Source organism: Eulemur rufifrons, chromosome 28 (assembly GCF_041146395.1).
Source record: "Eulemur rufifrons isolate Redbay chromosome 28, OSU_ERuf_1, whole genome shotgun sequence".
Taxonomy (NCBI): domain Eukaryota; kingdom Metazoa; phylum Chordata; class Mammalia; order Primates; family Lemuridae; genus Eulemur; species Eulemur rufifrons.
In genome coordinates this window covers 59,389,453-59,410,862 of record NC_091010.1, presented here as the reverse complement: position 1 = coordinate 59,410,862, position 21,410 = coordinate 59,389,453, and the positions used below count along the sequence as shown (strand labels likewise).

General features: G+C 37.5%; 1 protein-coding gene across 2 annotated transcripts; it reads right to left on the bottom strand.

Moving 5' to 3' along the window:
* Nucleotides 1-332: 332 nt before the first annotated feature.
* LOC138376301 (pancreatic triacylglycerol lipase) lies at nucleotides 333-15,391 on the bottom strand. 2 transcript variants are annotated; one of them, XM_069460514.1, is made up of 13 exons: nucleotides 15,366-15,391; nucleotides 15,203-15,248; nucleotides 13,907-14,061; nucleotides 13,143-13,265; nucleotides 11,073-11,207; nucleotides 8,824-8,935; nucleotides 8,471-8,590; nucleotides 8,260-8,379; nucleotides 7,644-7,762; nucleotides 5,352-5,481; nucleotides 4,133-4,241; nucleotides 3,374-3,538; nucleotides 333-452 (listed from the first exon to the last, which is right to left on the bottom strand). In XM_069460514.1, the coding sequence occupies exons 2-13, from the start codon at nucleotides 15,246-15,248 to the stop codon at nucleotides 389-391; spliced, it is 1,398 nt and encodes a 465-aa protein (XP_069316615.1). In that variant the 5' UTR covers nucleotides 15,366-15,391; the 3' UTR covers nucleotides 333-388. The 2 variants fall into 2 exon arrangements, with proteins under 2 accessions (XP_069316615.1, XP_069316614.1); XM_069460513.1 differs by lacking the exon at nucleotides 15,366-15,391 and having other exon boundaries at nucleotides 389-452; nucleotides 13,892-14,061.
* Nucleotides 15,392-21,410: the final 6,019 nt, after the last annotated feature.

Here is a 21,410-nt window from a genome sequence, read left to right as displayed (position 1 = left end):
GTCATCTCTCCTGCAATATATGGTTAGGAGCAGACACAGAACTTAAAGATGATGGAAAAAGCAGCAATTGTTGGTACTTTGTTCATGGGCCTACCAAGAGGGGATCATTTTGGACCTGGACGTCTGCTTAAGTGATCACAATGACATCAACAATATTAATAATGGACATGATGACAGTATCATGTAAACAATATTTCCAAGCTCAAATTTGTAGCAAAATTCAGCAGTCATCTGTGATTCTCTAGACCAACTCCAAATTTTAGATTTTTATCAACATATACAAAAGATTTATTGGATATTGGACAAAGATGATAAAAGAAAGGAATACATTTCATTACCATTAGAGTTTATTAGCAGTAAGACTCAGTGGTCAAATGACAGCAGCCTCCTAACATGGAGTGAGGGTGAGCAGCACTTCCTCCCTCACAGTTTCTAGACTACAGAAGTTGAACCTGTGGAGCAAAAACAATAAAAAGTCACCTCTTCCTGGAACACTTCTGCAGTCTTGAGCATGAGGAGAGCCTCTGCTCCCACCTCAGTCTGAGCAAGGGTACACCGTGTGTCTGAGACTGGACAATGGCTGAGGGAAGACCTCTTTTGTTTAAAGAGCTGAATTCTCCTTTTCAGTTTTGTTTTATGCTTGTGCAATAGCTGAGAGAGGAGCTGTCAACAGACACCCCAAAGATCAGGAAGGGCTGTTACCAAACACTTTGCACATGTCTACCAATGCAACCGAGGAAGAGCAGGGTCACTAGCATGAAAACTGGTAAAAAAATTCCAAGGTGTAGGCCGGGCGCGGTGGCTCACGCCTGTAATCCTAGCACTCTGGGAGGCCGAGGCGGGTGGATTGCTCAAGGTCAGGAGTTCGAGACCAGCCTGAGCGAGACCCCGTCTCTACTAAAAAATAGAAAGACATTATATGGACACCTAAAAATCTATATAGAAAAAATTAGCCGGGCATAGTGGCGCATGCCTGTAGTCCCAGCTACTCGGGAGGCTGAGGCAGTAGGATCGCTTAAGCCCAGGAGTTTGAGGTTGCTGTGAGCTAAGCTGACGCCACGGCACTCACTCTAGCCTGGGCAACAAAGTGAGACTCTGTCTCAACAACAACAACAACAACAACAAAAAAAAAAAAAAAAAAAATTCCAAGGTGCTATTGTTAAGTTGGCTAACAATTCTTATTTTAATTCAATATTTGAAAATAATTGGCTAGTTTTTCTCATTAAGACTGAATAATATTTAGGATGCTTTGGAGATACTTTTCTTTAGTAAAATATTTTAGCATACGTAAAGCAGCTGAAACACAAAATGTGCTCAGAAAATGCTTTTTTCTCTTTCGTGTTCACTTCCTCTGTGTGTTCTGATGACTGGCAGCATCGCAAATAGGAAATTAAAAATTAATACCAATTTCAATAAAGGACCCAAGAAGTGAAGGCCACCCAGTCTCTATATATTATTAAAATTGAACTGAATTTGTTTCGTAGTAGTAAAGAACTTGCTGGAGTAAAACTTCCTGCATAGAACTTCTGGCATAGTACCTTCATTTAATTATCTTAAAATCAGGATACCTTCCTCACAGGGTATATATTTTTATTTTAAAAGCTTTATTGAGCTTTAAATTACCTAGAATAAACTGCACATATTTAAAGTGCTAACTTTTCTCACACACACAACATACATACACTTCTGAAACCATCACCAAAGTCAAGATTGTAGACATATCTATCACCCCCAGATTTTCTTCTTGCGCCTTTGTAATTCCTTCTTCCCACCCCTCTAATCTTCTCTCCCCCAGGCAATCACTGGTCTGCTGACACTACCGAATAGTTTGAATTGTTTAGAGTTTTATATGAATGGAATCTAAGGTCTAGACTCTTTTGTCTAGTTTCCATATTCAGTATAATTATTTTGAGATTCATCCATGTTGTTGCATATATCACTAGTCATTTCTTGTGCTGCTGAGTAGTATTCAATTGTGTGGATACGCCACAGTTTGTTTATCTATTCCCCTATTGGTGGACATTTGGGTTGTTTCCAGTTCTTGGCTATTAAAATAAAAGCTGTTATGACTATTCAGTATATAACTTTGTATGCACATATGCTTTCTTAACTCTTCGGTAAATGTCTAAGAGTGAAATGGTTGAATCAAATCATAGGTAGGTATATGTCTGTTTTTGTTTTTTTTTTTTAATTTTTTGAGACAGGGTCTTGCTTTGTTGCCTAGGCTGGAGTATAATCATGACCATAGCTCACTGAAACCTTCAACTTCTGGGCTCAAGCTGATCCTCCTGCCTCAGCCACCCAAGTAGCTATGACTACAGGTCTGTGCCACCACACCTGGCTAATTTTTTTGTAGAGATGGGGTCTCACTGTTGCCCAGGCTGGTCGTTAACTCCTGGCCTCAAATGATCCTCCCATCTCAGCCTCCCAAAATGCTGGGATTATAGGCATGAGTATGTCTGGCTTTTTAAGAAACTGCCAAACTGCTTTCCAAACTGGTTGTAACATTTTATATTCCCATCAGCAGTGTAGGGGAGTTCAAGATTCTTCATATCCTCAACAATGCTTGATATTGTCAATCTTCTTAATTTTTCTTAATTTTAACCATTTAAATAGGTTTATGGTGGTATCTCATTCTGGTTTTGATTTGCATTTTCCCATGACTAATAGTATATCTTTTTCTGTTCTTTCATCTTGTGAAATTTATTTGTGTTTTTTATTTAAAGTGAGGCCCAAATGACATGAGGACAGAAGCAGCACAGTGCTTGCCTTAGAATTTGGATTAATACTCAAACATGCTTGGGCTAATATTGGTATTAATTACTGTGATTATCCTTAGTTCACTTTTCTGGTAGTTCCCCATAATAAACATCCCACACACTTCAGTCCTAGTTAGAACTAAGGATTGACCCTCCTGGACCTTTGTGTTATGTGTCACTAAAAGAAAACCAATGACACAGAACAGCCTATTTCTATTCTTTCATAAATTAAATGTGTTCCTGACAAATTAAGTGACAATTTGGTAGCTCAAGAAGTTTGGGGAAGATGGACACATGAAGCACACACATAGCACAGGGCCCAGCTGCCAAATGAAACATTCTTTCACCTTAGGATCATGAAGCCAGGTTCTCACTCTAAGGCTTAATTTGTATCAGACAGCACAACATTTATCTACAAATGTGTGAAAGGTGTTTTCCTGAAGTTCTGCACTTTCTCCTAAAGGAAGAAAAGGCACTGGGAAGCAATTGTGACTGGGCAGTGGGTGAGCCACCGTCAAAGGTTTAACTTAAAGTAGACTTTTAGTAGCAACAGAATTATAAATCCCTTTGGATTTTCATTACTTACAGTTTTCCTTTGGATTTTCATTACTTACAGTTTTCCATCATTTGTTTCCACTGTGATCTTGGATGCTCCCACTCTGGGTAGAGTTGGGTTGATCACGTTGTTATACCAAATAAATTTAACTTTCTGCAAGTCCCCAACCTCCACATCTGCATCAAACTCATTGGAATGAGTACTCTCTGGTTTGAGAGAGCCCCTTAGGAGTAGAGAAGTTAACAGAAACATACATGAGCATATTTAAACATACATATAAATAAACATACATATAATCTCATATACACATATATATTTCTAAAATCAGCTTACATTGCATCTCTAGCTAAGTTGACTGGTACTGCATTTGTCATTCCAATGTATTAAATAAATTCAGACATGTATGTTAACTCAGAGCTAGTCCATTTGCCATCAATGACTCATATTACTTTAAAGTCACCTTTACATTAATCAAACTTCAAACACGTTTAGTCACAATTTAACAGATGATAACATCATTATATTATCTTTTACCATCTGTTTTTTGGGCAGAATAACTATTTACTGATTATAAATCAGATGCTAGGCATCAATGTAAACATTAATAGTTTTCTCAGAAAATAGCATGAAAAAAATCAGAAACTGAATTTTGAATAGTATTAAGATGCAAGTGTGACAAAATTTCTTCCTTTTTATTATACATAACAGTACTTGACTCCCATACAGTAATGAATAAACAAACTCTTATGCTGATAACATATGTTATACATACACAGTATTCCAACATTGAAGAAGCTTAGAGTGATATATTACTCACTTGAAAATTTCGTACTGCTTAGAGCTTCCTTTATTTCCAAACAAAGAAACCAGCACGTGTCCTGTAACCTTTCTTCCAGACAGTGTGACAGTTACCTTATACCTCCAACCTGCAAGGGGACAAAATTTGCAAAATGTCACCTTGTAGAGGAGAGACACTGAAAACAGGATAATTTGGATCCCACTATTGCTGAATTTTGAATAATTTATATATTATGTTGGTAATTTTTCTAATAAAATAGTCATAGATATTCCATATTCTTTTATCTAAACATTCAGGGGATAGACATTGGGTAGTGGGGGCTGTGCAGAATTTTTCCAAAGTCAATAGATGATTTTTTTCAAGTCAAGGGACTAAGTAATACATTTTGCTTCCAATTTTCAACCCAACAGTTTATTCTTGAATGTTACAAGAACTTTATATTAAAAGGTAGTGTTAAAATAGTAGTGGGTGATATTTTCTTCAGTTTATTTTCATAGATGACCAAATTTTAGACTAACATAATCTTTTTGTTTAGTCTACAGTTATTTTAAAAATTCTGTAATTCAACTTTTTTTTTGGCCATTGGAAATATATTAATTATTGAAAACCAAAAGAATGTTCCCTTGGTACTAGCCAATAGTGAACTACCAATTTTTGCCATTTAGAGGTAGTCTGGGCAAATTGGATAGGGGATAAAATCTGTCTTTAGCTTTACTATGTGGTTAAACCATTAACTTCTATCCCAATAGTTTTGTTTCTTTGTTACCCAGAAAAGAAACCTGGAGCCTGTCCCATGCCTCACCATTTCTACATCCTCTAATTCCCATCACCCATAGAATCTACAATCCTAAATAACCCTTGAATCTGCTAACTTCTTTCCATTCCCACAACCTCTGTCATCTCTTTCATAACTTTCTGCTTGCAAAAAACCTCAGAATTTTGCCCAGTGAAATCTTTTGACTGACTACAAAGAGGCTGGAGCTGAGGAAGACTTCTGAATTCAGCATCAGGATCAAATATAATTAATTTTATTTTTATATCATTAAGAGTTCAGGCTCCAAACTCTGTTCTGCCACCCTAATTAGCCATGATTACCTTGAGCCTAGCATTGAGCGTTTTTTCACATTGGGGAGGAGTGTTTTAAGCTTTTATATAGAAAAGCAATTTCAAACATTTTCAGTGGACATAATAAAATACATAGCATTCAGAATATAAGGTAAAGAAAATAGAAACTTACGGGCAAAATTACTGGCAGCACCAGTGTTTAGATAAAATTTCTGGCCCACTTCATTTGTTTTCCCATGAAATCTATCAGCATAATGGCCCATCTGTGGGCAGCCTCCACTTGGACAGGGGAAGCACTTGTTCTAGTGAAAACAAACAAATGATGAATGAGGATGCCTGTCTTTTAAGAATGCACCATTTTCCCCCCTACATGTTGCAATTCAAATATCTAAAGCCAATTCTGTTCTGATAGTAAAAGGGATATGCAAAATAGGATTTATTAGGAGGAAAATAGGCTCAAATGTCAGGCTTTTTCCAATAATTCCTTTAGCTCACATTTAGCATACTAAGACCTGAGGAATTCAGATCCTAGAATTCTCCCAGTATGGAGAGAAAATGCTCCATTTGGCCTGTGGTTTAACCTTGAGGATGATATTTGGAGGAGACAGATATAACATAGGAAAATGTCCTCTTTTTCTGGACCAAGGAAGTGTGAGAAGAAGAGATGGAGAGGGAGGAGCAGAGTTGGCAGGACAAGTGTCCCAATTCCCACTGTGAGGGGCGAGGCTACTCCACAGTCCAGGCAAGTGGTGCACTCCTGGGTCAGTGGATCTGATGATGGGCTCGGCATAGTCTCAGGGGTTGCATTGAACAAAAGCCAGGGGGAACCAGTCAGGAAGAAATGGCCAAAGTTCTCTGAGGGCATTGCTGGAGCCAGAAGAGAGAGTACTTGAATTCTGGTTTCACCACTAAATAGCTGAATGATTTTAGCCAAAACACTTCTCTAAGGAAGTTTCATCATCTACATATATAAATAAAAATGCTGAGCCCCAGACCTCATCTCTAAATGCCAGCAGTGTGCCCATCAATAAGACAGAAGGGATACTGCCCAGAGTCCAAAGCTTCCATCAGACCTTGGGTGAATGTACCCTCAAGTTGTTCTGTCTTCTGAACACACATGGACCATCATCAGCAAGATCACCTGGCCCTCGGACTGGCTTGGAGAGAAGCTAGAAGTTCCAAAGGGGGAGAAATCTGCAAGACTGAGACTTTTTTTTCATTTTTTCTTTTCTTGTAGAGCTGGGATGTCACTATGTTGCCCAGGCTGGTCTCAAACTCCTGGCTTCAAGCAATCCTACTACCTTGGCCTCCCAAAGTGCTGGGATTACAGGCATGAGTTACCACGCCCGGCCCTATTTTCTTATAAAAGTGCTGAGTATCACTTAAGAGAACTGTGTATTATTGAATCAGTCTAAGTTTTAACTGGATGAGACCTAAAGGTTTTTAGTTTGTTTCTTTATTTTTTTTCCTCATTACCTAGTGTTGGGTATCAGGGAAGAAGATAAAAATAAACTTACAACAAAGAAAGAGTAGGCGGCTTCTGTTTTAACTTATATGCAAGCAATAGTGTGAATAAAATTTGTACCTCCTCTCCCATAATAGTTAACATTTGTTGAATGCTAATTATTATATTTTTGGCTCTGGGCTAAGCAATTAACATATATGTTTTCATTAAGTCCTCCCACCAAATATGTTGAGTCTACCATTTTTATTTATATATGTAGATGATGAAACTTCCTTAGAGAAGTGTTTTGCCTAAAATCATTCAGCTATTTAGTGGTGAAACCAGAATTCAAGTACTCTCTCTTACTCACTAAGGTGTATCTCCTTGGTAGTTATGACTTTACCTGGCACATTTGTTACTGAAAATTTTCTTCATTAAATGGCATTGGTTTCAAGTTTTGATTTGAATAATTTATGGTGAAAAGAAAAGTCAATTTTATAAAAAACAACAGACAATAGATATGTCATATTTGGAATCACATGTAAGAACCCAACTGAAATATCAAGAAGATACCAAATAAGATGAAAACTCAAAAAAATCTTGGCAATTATCAGATTGCACAAAAATATCCACATGTCCATACTTATATAGTTTAAAAGTTCAGCACTTAAGAAATTTTTTTCCATATTCATCAGCATCCTATAGACATAGCTCAGATTTCCATAGGCTATTTTTTGTTTGTTTATTTAGGATTATTTCTAAAACAAGTTTGAACACTTACCTGATGTGTACAGAAATGATAGAGGTGACATGGGACATTTCCATATACAAGCCCATTTCTCTGAAGTCCTCAAATTTATCACTATTATTAATAAAACACATCTCTACGATTAAAGGTATATATAAGTGGGAAAGTATAAACCATTCATTGAATGATGTCATGAATAGGGAATCACATCACACCAGTCATGAGAAGTGACAGTCACAAAATTCTTTAAGTGGAAGGTGGAGTTTACTTACTGCAGTGAAAACACTATAAGAGGAACAAGAGAATCCAGCAAAGCCATCAGGGTTGTCGATGCTGTCGGCATAATACTTGTAGCTTCTTAAGTGATTACAGGCCACAAAGTCACGAGTTCCTTTGAAATCAGACATGATTATACATCAGTAACAGATTTTATTTTTCCAAGTAAATGTCATGATCAGGATATAGTTGTTGAATAGTTTCTCTAATTAGTGTGAACTCACACAGGTCACAGAGTAAGTTATGAATTATATTTATGATTTGCAATACAATCAGAAGGACTCTTTAAGACTAGAACAGGTAGCATTATAGCTAAATGAAATGAAAAATAACTTTAGAAGGAAAAGAGTGGTCCACATAGATATCAGTGTAACTTAGGAAGGTATTCCCTGAATTGGATTCTTGGAAAGTTGACTGCAAATACGCTTTCTTTCCCACAGTCTCCTCATGCCCATTTCTCCCAATGAAAACCTACGTCTGAGGGATACAATTAAAAGTCCTTTGTTATATAAAATCTGAGAACCATACAATTCCAAAGTATTTAGTAAGTTTAGTAAAACCAAACACAAACTTTCTCCCAAGAAAATATCTTTGTACTCATAATAATTTTACCTTCCCAGATCCCATCTATGTCAACAATCTGAGAGAGAATGTTCTTCTGACACCCAGGCATTTCTATTCCTCCATTCGGAAAGAAATCTAAGTGACCCACAGTTTGGCTCATTCCAAAACCTGAAGAATTTTTAAAATAAAGGAAGGCTTATATTAATGTTTAGACTCAAGACACTATAAAACCCTCTAGGAGGACAATTGAGGAACTCACCCAGATTGGGGATTATGGGAGCAGCATCCGTGTGAATTACATCCACAAACTGGGCATCGCTGGGATCCAGTCGGACTAACTCAGGTGTGCCCTCAAAGCAAGGTTCGGCTGGATCCAACCCTAAAGTAAATAGGATGTGTCATTAATGATCTGTCAGTGTTTATGCACAATCACCTTTCTTCATTACAGTTACAGTCCTGAGTGCACGTATTGGCTGTAATCACATGTTATGCCTGGAAACAGAGACTGGCCTCCATCTCCTGGGCTCAAATGGTCCTTTTGCCTAAACCTCTTGAGTAGCTGGGACTACATGCACACCACCATGCCTGGCAGCTTTCACTGTTTTGACCAACCTGTGATGCGTCCAATGGTCCCGTTGGTCCTCCTTCCAGCCTCCCCAGCAGCGTGGGCACCCAGGCTGTGGCCAATGACGTGAACGTTGGAAGGTGAGTATTCCAATGATGACTGTTGGAAAGAGGACCTCTTTAGAATGTTTTCAAGAATAGTCATGCATCACTTAATGACAAGGATACATTCTAAGAAATTTGTCCTTAGGCAATTTTATTGTTTTGTGAACATGCTAGAGTGAACTTACACAACCTAGATAGTATAGCCTTCTACACACCTAGGCTATATGGTATAGCCTGTTGCTCCTAGGCTATAAGCCTGTACAGCTTGTGACAGTACTGAATACAGGGTCTCACTATGTGGCCCAGACTGGCCTTGAACTTCTGGGCTCAAATTATTTTCCTGAATCAGCTTCCTAAGTAGCTGGGACTACATGCACACCACCATGCCTGGCAGCTTTCACTGTTTTGATCAACCTGTGATGTATCCAGTGGTTCCAGTAGGCAACTGGAACACAATGGTAAATAGTTGTCTGTCTAAGCATATCTAAACACAGAATAGGTACAGTAAAAATGCCATATAAAAGATAAAAAATGGTATACCCGCATATGGTACTTAATATGAATGGAGCTTACAGAACTGGAAGTTGCTCTGGGTAAGTCAGTGAGTGATGGTGAGTGAATATGAAGGCCTAGGACATTACTGTGTATCACTGTAGACTTTATAAACACTGTACACTTAGACTACAATAAATTTATAAAAAATATTTTTTCTTCAATAATATATTAACCTTAGCTTACTGTAACTTTTATAAAATTTGTTAACATTTTTAACCTTTTGGCTTTTTTTTATAATAACACTTAGCTTAAAAGAAACACATTTGTAAACCTGTATGAAAATATTTTCTTTTTTTATATCCTTCATTTGTAAGCTTTTTTATATTGTTAAAATTTTTTATTTTTTTACTTTTTAAACTTTTTTATTAAAAACTAAGACATAAACACACACATTAGCCTAGGCCTACATGGGGTGAGGATCATAAACATCACTGTTTTCCAGGTCCACACCTTGTCCTGTTGGAAGGTCTTCAGGGGCAATAACACACATGGAGCTGTCCTCTATGATAACAATGCCTTCTTCTGCAATACCTCCTGAAGGACCTACCTGAGGCTGTTTTACAGTTAATTTTTTTTAAACAAGTAGAAGGAGTACACTCTAAAATAATGATTACAAAGTTAGGCTAGTAAATACATAAACCAGTAACATATTCACTTATTGTCATTATCAAGTACTATATACTGTACATAATTGAATGTGTTATATTTTTATATAACTGGCAGCAGAATAGGTTTGTTTACACCAGCATCACCATAAACATGTCAGTAATACATTGTGCTGCAACATCACAAATGCTATGATGTCACTAGGCCACAGGAATTTTTTAGCTCCATTATAGTCTTATGGAACCACCATGGTATATGCAGCCTGTCATTGGCCTAGATGTTGTTACGTGGTATGTGACTATTGTACTTGCAGAATTCAAGATGGGCACAGAAGGGGAACCTCCAAAAACTTGAATTTTAAAAAGGAACTCTGTCCCATGAAAGAAAATGACTTTTTTGGTTTTTTTCACAGTTATAATGAAAAATGGAAATGGGCTTAACTTTTAAATTGGTGGAAGGGGATCTATTTTGTTTTTCTACTATATAGAGAGAAACTTCTACCCTACTATGTAGAGAGAACATAGACATGAGGAGTTGTTACCCAGAGATGATGAAGCAAGTATTTGGATTAGAAAATAATAATGAAGGCAATTACTAATGGCCATTCAAGTATATTTTCTGTGTTTTTTGATAACCAAATCAGTTTAGGTTAGTATCATTGTGCTTCTCTTCAAAAAACAAAAATAAAAACAAACTAGTTTAATCTTGAGGTTGACATTGTCATGTCAACTTAGTAATAACTGGTAAAATTAAAACAAATACTGGTTGACTTCAGTGGAAACAAACTACCCAATTGCTTGAATAAGTTAATTTAAAAAAAAAAAAACTAGTATATTCACATAACTAGGGTTGTTAATAATGCCCAAAACTAGATTTTTGGTTTTTTTTTGCACTTTTCTTTTAAACCCAGGGGAAAGCCAAGTCTTAGTAGTGAAATGTCTTTATAAAGGATCATATGTACAGCATTTGTTTTGGAAAGAGAATCCAAAGAGCAGTGTGTATGGGTTTTTATGCAACCCAGGGGTAGTTACCTGAAGAACTTCAACAAGATAAGCCACTTCTGCTCCCACAATGCGGATGTTCTGTGAGGCCTGTGTGTATCCAGTTCGGGAGCCACTTTTCCAGTCCACACAGAAACAGTTCACACTTTCCACCTCGAACAGTTTCTGATGGAAGAGACACAATAAATAGGTAAATAATATAGGATCTTTATCAATTACTAATTAACACATTTGAGGACAAAGATCTATTCCCTCCTTGACCTACATAATATCATGTCACTTTTAACCCCAAAGCAATGAACAGAACTTCTGGTCTGTTATGCACATGAAATCCTTCAAAGTTTAACATTGGCTCCAAGCTAGAGGTTTGGCTGTAGTGGGAACTGGAATCTTGGGATTCCTACTGAAACAGACACATAAACATTTAATTTGAGATAAAGTGTATAAAATGTGGTACAATGGGTTGTTCATTAGGTCATCCTAAATGTCATAAGACTACGTTGTCCCTTACTAGGATGCACCCAAAGACATTGCCTGTCTTGTTCTCTGCTATATCCTTAGTATTTAGTTTGTGGAACATAGAAGGTGCTTAGTAAATATTTGCTGAATGAAGGAAAGGCTATGTTAGGATCACTTAAATCACTTAAATGAATATATTGAAAGCAGTAAGCTTTTCCATGATAGAAAGACTAATCAAACTTTTTGGATGTATCTGTTGTATTGTACATCACTGAGAAGTTATTTCACATGAAAACAGACTGTACCAGATATCTACTGGAAACCCTGTTTGATGGGGGTTTTATGAATGTTAGTTCTGGTAGGAATTTTGTTTGTTTGAATGAGTGTTTAAACAAATCCCCACCTTTCTCCAGAAAGAAATGGAGAATAATGAAGAAATCTTAGAAATCATCTTCATCTCCTTCATTTTACCAAAGGAAAAATATGAAGAAGGGAAAGGGTTGGCTAATATCATAGTCAGCTAAGGAGAAAGTCAGGACTGGAATCTAGGACCTTTGTCCTTCTAGTTTAATCTGCTTGTTTCTCTATCTTAATGCAGCAGTTTTGTCAAAGCCAAGCCAAGTAAAAGAAGACATAACTGCTTCCAGCATCTTGGAAGCAAATTTTATACACATATCTAACAAAGATATATTCCTTTTGAACTAAAAATCACATTTTTTCTTCACTATTGTGTAGAAATTTATTATTACCCTCCCCCTAGTAATCATCAGCTTTAAATTATTTTGGAAGACAAGTTGTGGTTTTACTGCTTATTTTTAAACTTGTGAAGAGAATGGACTCTAGTGTGTTTATCTCTTCAGGACCAATGGATATGCTCTGCAGTTGACTCATTCAGCTGTTTGTTTGAGCCACAGACAGGTCTGAAATTGAATGGGTTTAGGAGGACCTTTGTGCCTTTTTTATTGATAACCTCTGAGGAAATGGCTACCCCTTTGTGCCACAGATGGTCAAAGAAATTTGATAAATACATGAATAAATACACAAATAGATGAAATAATAACTAGAAGTTACTAGCATTTGATTTTCTGTCTTTTAGTTCTTCATTATCAAAGGGCACCTAGCCAAAGGCAAATTAAAGAAAATAGGATCACTGGTGTTGAAATAACAGAAGCCAGAAATGAAAATCTACACAGTTTTCCTAGATATTGCTACCAAAGGAGATCAAAAAGTAGCAAGTAGAAATCAGAGGAAAAGAATTAGTTCAGACAAAATGAGATTGCTTAGCTCTTCACATGGAAATTAAAAGGTAATGAAAAAACAGGGGCCTATGACCAGCTGGCATGCATTGGTATGGCAGTATCTGTTGCTAATATTTTGAAATATCTGTCTATTAGTTATTAAATAACCACTGACTGGAACCACCAAATGCCTGCCAACCTAGCTCCCCTGACCATCCCAGGGCCCCTCATCCCACCACCACCTCTGGGACCTCCCCTAGGAACCTCAAGACCAGCAGGGGTCCGAGGATCCTCCAGTGCTGTGGTGGCCAGCATGTGTCTGCATTGGTTATGACCAGTGCCTTATAGGTTGTTAATTATCACTCTGGAAACAACCTTTCCTCGCCAGATTACCATTTCTCACCTTGCATATATTGACCAGCCAGTCTTCTTCTCCCTTGTCTATGAATCCATGAATAATAAAACGGGTTTTTCTGTCTGTTTTGAAATTGGAGTCACTGATAATTGACGGATCTGCAACAATTTCCTATTTTGGACAGAAAAGCATTTCATATTATTTCTTCTAGTATCCAGTAGAAACTTGTGTACGTGGGGGGAGGTGGTAAGTAGGAAAAGATTGCTGAGATTAGGATCCTTGTAAGGATACTTCCGTTACAACCACGCTATTCGTAATCTTTATCATGTTACTATTTGCCAGTCATCACATGTTTGCAGTTGTTCAATTTGGGATTGTGTGTCTTCTGTAATCTTGGTGGTAAAGATCTTGTCTTCACACAGTGGAAGGCTGTGTGCACGTGTGTGTGTGTGTGTGTGTGTGTATCTACATGTATATGTATTTCTAATATAGAGATACATGTAAATATAATCTTGGGAGATTTCATATATATAATATTGGAAGAGTTTATATATTATTTATATATGTATATATATCTCCCCATATTTAGAATATTTATTAAATGGTGCCATGGCAGTAGGACAATAATAATATGAAGTTAATGGACCTTTTAGAAACAATTTACATAAAATAATACTTAAGCTCACTGTCCTGAAAGTCTACAATGATGCAAATTCCATTTTGACTTGTTCTCCTTAGAAGACTTGAGTATTCAGTATCCTTAGTACATAAAACAGATAGAACTTAGTCCTGAAAACAATGAGTGTTCTTACTTGGAAGTTGTTTGGGTTCTCATTAGTGTATAGGAGGAAGCGGGTGTTGACATCTTCTGGAGCCCAGGGCAAAATGTGGAGGGGTCTTTGGACAATTCCTGCCCATGGGGAATCATCGCTGAAGCAGCCAAGTCTTGGGTAGCAAACTTCTTTTCCTGCAATGCCCCAGAAAGGTTTCAAGGGTATTAGTTTAAACCAGAAAGCTCTTTTTAATAGACTCTCTGCCAAATATGATTTAATCTCATTCAATGGCAGATTTTACTCTTCTTTCTGAAAAACCCTCCTAGCCACACACTTACAAAGAGCTTCAAAAGACAGCACCACTGTTACAGACAGGCTATTGTTCCTCATTTCTGCCACATAGGATCACCTCACTCCCCCTGTGTCTCTGCCCGGTCTCCACCTGGGACTCGTTTTAGCCTCTAAACTCAGATGTCTTCCTTGGGCCATTGGTGCCCCAGAAAGGAGCAGCTGTGTGACCCCAGGCCTTGATGAGGGAGTGAGGATCTCAATTCCTTATAGCCACCACTGGCTTTGGGCTTTGAACGGAGAGCTTAAGCTTCATGGAAAGGCTAGAACTGTATATGAAAGACATCACCATTCCTGTGGTGAAAAAGCTGCTTACAGACAATCAAACAAACAAATCCAGGACTTGACACAACTCTAGGCTTGAATGTTATCCCATATGGGGACAACTTAAAGGGAGGGTTCTCTCTCCTACTTGAGGAGGATAAACTATATAAACTGTAGGAGTAAGAGCAGTAGCTGTTGTGGGGGCAGCATTTCTTGAAATCTTATTGTGCCAGGTGCTGGGCAAGATGGTTTACTTATCTTACCTAATTCTCATAATAATCCTATGAGAGATTTAACAATAACAATAATATCATTATCCCCATTTCACAGAGGAAGATACTGAAGCACCAAGGAGTTAAGGATTTTGCTCAGGGTGATGCAGTTGTAGGTGGTAGAACCAAGGTTCAAACCCCTAAGTTGACCCCAAGCTAGGGGAGCTAGGTTTGCCAAATAAAAACAGAAGTTCAATTTGAATTTCAGATAAACAATCAATATGTCACATATTCATTGTGGGAAATATTTGTTGTTTATCTGAAATTCAAATTTAAGTGGGAATCTTAGATTTGATCTGGCAACCCTACTCCAAGCACCTGTGCTCCTTATCATGCAGCTCCCTCACTTTATCCCTTGTCCTCATAGTTGCTTAAATTCAGCTGTCACAGTCCTTCTTGAAAGGATTGGGCCATGAATCTCTCCCAGCTCCACATAAATATGTTTTCTTACCTGCCACTACTCCCAGCAGAAGTGAAATTGTCCAGAGTAGCAGCATCTACACAAAGTTAGAAACATGATTGAGTCTGGCTTAGTTTTTAAAAGATTGGCATAATTCAAGTTCATTTAGACCTCTAGGGGAAAATAGATAGATTCTGATATATTCCTGACTCACCGTGGCAGTTCCGTCAGGTTCCGCACACAACCATATAGCACTAAAAGGTCCTTTTATAGTCAAACCTTATCTTTTTGAGCAGCACCGTGGAAAAAACAGCATGAAAAGAGAGAAAGTTCCAAGGATATATTTCTAATTTTAATCATAGGTAAACCAAAGTTGACAGAGTAGGTAAAATTTCCCACAGTACTTTTGGGAAGATGAGAGAAAGGTACATATGTGAGTATGTAATGCTCAGAATTACCATAATTTCTTTGTAGTGAAGGTTCTAGTCTTCCTGCCCTCTTTCCAGTTTATAATTCCCTGTGCAGGTCTGTGGGCATGCGTGGAGCTAAAACGTTTTCGTAGATATGTAACAGCAGTCTTGAAAACAAATACCAAGAACGTATTACCAACTCATGCAGTTTTTGTATAACCTTGCCTTACCCTTACAAACAGTGAAACAGAAGCAGCCTTCTAGAGAGTTAATTTTTTCCTAAAAAGCAGCTGATATTTTATTTTGATAGTCCATAGAACTAATTTATTTCTCAACAATAACATGGATGAAAGAATAAACAAGCTAACAAAAGGAATTAAGAGTACTGCTGAGAGCATAAGGGTGAAATCAGTGACCCCACCACCAGATTATGAATAAGATAGAAAAATAAGATTTAACTTGGAAAAAATTCTCTGAAAGAAAAGTTTGAAGGAAACTGGGATGTTTTTAGTGTGTGATGGATTTCTTACAATAAATTTTAAAGACTACAATAACATTATATTTTTAAGAGACCAGGACCATTTAGCCAGACAGTTTCACAGATATAGGTTGAATGATACGCAGGTGTCACCTCTGTAGGTCAGAAATGGTCAAAAATAATTCAGCCCCCTGACAAAGTTTATGGGTACAGAGAAATAGCAACAAAATTATTTGTGTACGAGGAAATTTTGGCAAAGGAAATATTAAAATAAAGGCAGAAAGCACAAGGAAGGAACTCCATGGATAGGAGCCATGGCAAATTCCCATCTAATTCTTCATATTTCAGTCTCTGCTTCTCTTTGGGAGTCTTCTCCAGCCCTGATTAAATTGGTTCTGCAGCTGCCTCTAAAAAAGCCTTACCTTAGAACTTCCCTCACTTGAGACCCATCACCATCATGACTGAGAGAAGGCTGGAATTCTCTGGATCACACCTTAGCATCTAGCCCAGTGCTTGGTACTTAGCAGGCCCTCAACACTTCCCTGTTGATTGAATGAAAAAACAAATGAGGGAATGGCCATGAAAAGCAATTTGTTAATATTTTGTATAATTGCTATAGTAACAACTGCCTCCACAATCTCACAGTAAAGAACTGTGAAGCCTCTTTTACTGAAAAAAAACAAAAACAAAAACAAAAAAAACCAAAACAAAACCAGAAAACAGCAGCAACAACAACAACAACAACAACACAGCAAAAATAAAAAACTATACAGAAGCTTCTCAGAACTGAAGTCTTGCATTTCTACAGCATTTAGGCATGGTAATGCTATATAGACTTTAGAGTCATATTCTATGGGAGCAAGTCTTCACTGTGGAGGTATTTACATTTTGTGGGAATTACCAAGTAACTCCCACAAAATTTCTAAGGTGGCATTTTAGATGGTACATAATTTAATCCACAATTACGGCACCCTTTGTTTAATGTGGTTCAAAGAAGTAGAATAAAAAAATCACCACATTATGAAACAAAGAGTAGAGTCTATAGGGAATTATTTTGTAAACTATAATGTATTCAAATATTAAAGCAAGTTCTCAAATTTGTAAAAATGAACAAAGGAATGGTATAGAATCAGCAGTCTACCATGTCAGCTCTGGATGAATGACTTCACCTACATCCAATTCAACTGAACTCTTTAGCTGGGTTGTGAAATTTTATAACCCATATTGTTCATTCAGACCACTAAGGTGCTATCTAGGAGTGTCTGTTTACATAGTAGGTGTCAGATTTCCTGGCATCTTCATACAGGAGATACAATTGGACTCTATCCCATAACTTCCACTGCAGGGAGATGGGGCCAGGTGACCAACTCTGGCCAATGAGATATGAGTGCATGGATGTGTCCCAGTTACAGTTCTGTTCATAAGAACCCACACGTGGTCCTTCATGTCCCTTCTCTTCTGTGGCTTGATTCAGACAAGCACAAAACCTTGAAGGCCATGTATTGAATCTGGCAGAACCACAAGATGGAAGGAGCCTGGGCTCCCTGCATAAAGGAAAGCCACCCACCAATCACGAACTCCCATTTTAAATTGTACATGAGCAAGAAATAAACTTCTATTACTTTAAGTCCTGCTATTTGAATGTATAGCAGTTAGCATTACTTTAATAAATAGAGATTAATTGTATACCATTTCTCCTGCTTCCATGAACAGTATGGGGACCAAATGCTGGGCTGTAAATTTCACCATGACATTTACATGATACTAGGCATAACACTAATACTTGGACAGATTTTTTTTTCTAATACTTGGTTTTTAAAATCCTCTTTCCTGACACTTCTTAAATTATAGATAACAACTGTTTAAGTCTTCACTTCATTTTGGCAGAATTTTAACTTTAATGGGCATTTTTCAGTTCAGTCCTAGGTGGTGACTATTGTTCCACAGGCAATCTGAGGCCATATGATACCCAGGGTTTACTGAAAATTCACCCAATGTTATCTGAGCCCGAGACACAATTTATGTGAAGTTGGAGAGGCTTGATGTTCTGGGTACATAGGAGACTCTCAAAGACCAGAATTGGAGTGGAGCTACCACCCAAACCCTGCTTTCCACCAGCCTCTGTTTCTCCCTACATCTCAGGATTGCAGATTTGAAGATAAGCCTGTTTGATGGTGATGGAGCCTTGACAGTCCTCACCTAGATACCTCATGACATTGAAAGCCAAGATAGGCTGTCACTGAGAAATAATTCCATCTACCCTGGATTTATCAGAGCATTGGATAACATTGATTCAACTTTGACTCTGAAACCTTGGACATTTAGAAATAACAATGCCAAACTTGAAGGCTTCCAATCAAGTAGTTATATTGGCAGAGGAGTTAAATATTGATTTAAGTTTAGGCTCTGATCCTGGCAACCTTGTGATAACAAACTCCAGGTGAGAAAAAGAAAGGCCTTGGAGCACCTGTGTGGCCAGATAACCAGCCTGTTAGCCAAATGAGGTCTCATTTACTTAACCTTCTAAGAGCCTGGCCTGCTTCCCCTTATCTAGCTCAGCCTCTTGCCAAGGCCCTCAAAGTAAAGGAGGATGTGCTTTCCATAGTATCTCAAAATTCCCCGAGTAGAAAATGCTGGGGAGATCTGGGTGTTATTGCTTCACATGGTCCAGAGCAACCATCCTGACAAATGTGAGTGGGTCTAGCTCACTCAGGACCAGGGAGTGCTATCACAGTCAAACCTCTTGTTACACATGAATATGATTTACTTGTGGAACAGAACAGCAAGAATACCTACAATTTTATAGCATTAATTATTTAAATTTCCTTACTTTTTAAGGTTTTGAATTTAATCTCCCATTGGACTTGCTGAAGGATTAGCTGTTTTTCTCATGGAAACAAGGAGACACAGAGTTTAAGCAACCTGCCAAGGAACACACCATTGGTAAGTAGCAGAGCTAAGTCTGGAGGGACAAGTTCTTTCCACCATCCCCAAATGACTTGTTTGTGCCAATCCCTAGAAGGCCATGTTCTCACGGGCTGTTAGTCTAGCGTTGAACTAAAATATGGTAAAGAATGAGCACAGCAGGAGGTGCTAGCATGTGTCCATACACATGTTTATAAGACTGGGTATTTGCTTTCCACAACAAATTTATGCAAATACACTTTGGATACTCTAATTTTTTTTGTTTTATTTGTATTTTGCTTTCCTACTACTAATGAATTAAATAACAATTTTATCAAATAGAAATACAACTTTTATGATACTGAATGTGGCAATCATTTCTTTCCTGGGCTGTCATAGTAGTCTTCTAACTGCTCTCCTTGCCCTCACACTGTTCCTCTTTTGTATGTTTTCTACACACTTCCAGACAGATAGTTCTAAAATACAGACTGGTCGTGCTACTACCCTTAAAACCCCAGCTTTCCTTCTCATACCTTGTGTTTTCTAGATCAGCACTGTTCAAAAGGAATATATATAGACAAAATGGAAGAATTTTTAAAAAAAGAAAAAAAAGGAATATAATATAAACCACATTTTAAAATGTAAAAAGAGACCAATGAAATTAATTTAAAAAAATTTATAATCTAATATATCTAAAATATTATTATTTCTTTTTTTTTTTTTTTTTTTATTATATATATATTTTTTTTCAATTTAGTTTTACAGAATCAAAGAGTCTAACAGTATATCTTGTTAGATACAGTATGTCCTCATAATGTATACATTATTTCTTGTACAATGATATGAAATAATATGGGAAATATTCATGATAAATTATTAAGTGAACAGTGCAAGTTAAAAACAATAGTTTCATATTTTTTTCCCCACCCCCCCTTTCCCGAGTCAGCACCTTCAAGAGTTACCACTCCCCAAACGGTGTGCAATGCACTCATTGTGTAGGCATACCCCCATCCCTGCTGGTGGGACTGCAAACTAGTGCAACCCCTGTGGAAAGCATTATGGAGGTATCTTAAACAGATTCAAGTAGGCCTGCCATTTGACCCAGCAATCCCATTACTGGGCATATACCCAAAGGAAAAAAGATCATTCTATAACAAAGGTACGTGTACCCAAATGTTTATAGCAGCACAATTCGCAATAGCAAAGATGTGGAAACAACCCAAATGCCCATCAATACATGATTGGATTAGTAAGCTGTGGTATATGTATACCATGGAATATTACTCAGCTATAAGGAATGATGAAGATACGACATCTCTATGGTTCTCCTGGAGAGAGTTGGAACCCATTATATTAAGTGAAGTATCCCAAGAATGGAAAAACAAGCATCACATGTACTCACCAGAAAATTGGTTTCCCTAATCATCACCTAAATACAAATCTGGGAATGACATAAAATATTATTATTTCAACATGTGACAGTAGGCACACTTCAAACAATCAATGATCACATGAGCTAGTGGCTACTGTATTGGATTGCACAATTCTAGATCAACTTTACTCTCTTTGGATCAGATCTCATTGGCTTATCCAAGGTTTATATACTGGTAAATCCTGTTGTATACCCATTTGGACCATTTTCTAGCCACTCTGAACTCCTTTCAAAATATAAACTTTCAAGGGTTTTGGAGTGGGAGGCTATAGGGTACTTAAAAAATAGAACAACAAGATTTTCTAGGTGCCACTGATCATGAAGAGAGAGAGAATAGATCTATATGCATGATTCAACAAACCCAAAGAACACAGCATGGGTATTGGTAGGTGTGATGAGAGTGGAAAAATGGAGGGAAAGCCCAAAACAGAAAAGAAAAAAAAAAAAAAAAGAAAAAAACGAAAAGAAAAAAATTGGACTAAACCAATAATTTGTATCAAATACTTCCCCCCCGCCCACATTAAGATGTTTTGGAAATCAAACAATTCAAAACAATTTAAAGATCCTAACAGAGGGGAAGGCTAAGCCAGAAGATGTCATAGCATGTGTATTTCACAACTAACCTTGTAAAATAAGTAGCAAAGTCTATTTCACAAATTATAAGCTGAGGAATTTCCACTTCTAGTCAGACTTGCTCTTGTACCATAAATAATTAAAAGATTAGACAAAACATATGAAGCAATGGTTTTCCAAGATTGGCAAATGGGCAGTGCAAGACTGTAATAACTGAACAAGGAAAACAAATGAGGTGACATCTCCAATTGCTCTAACTATATGCCTGGAGGCATTTTCTGGACCCTAGTATAGTGAGGGAGAATCTGAGCAGAGAAAGGTAGACTCACTGAGCTGAGGAGACAAAGATCAGAGGTCAGGGAGGCCAAAGTAGTTGGAACTGGCAGAGTACTGGAGAAGAGGAAGCTACAAAAATGAAAAGCTCCAGAAATTGGCACAAGAATCCACCTTGAGTCCTTGAAT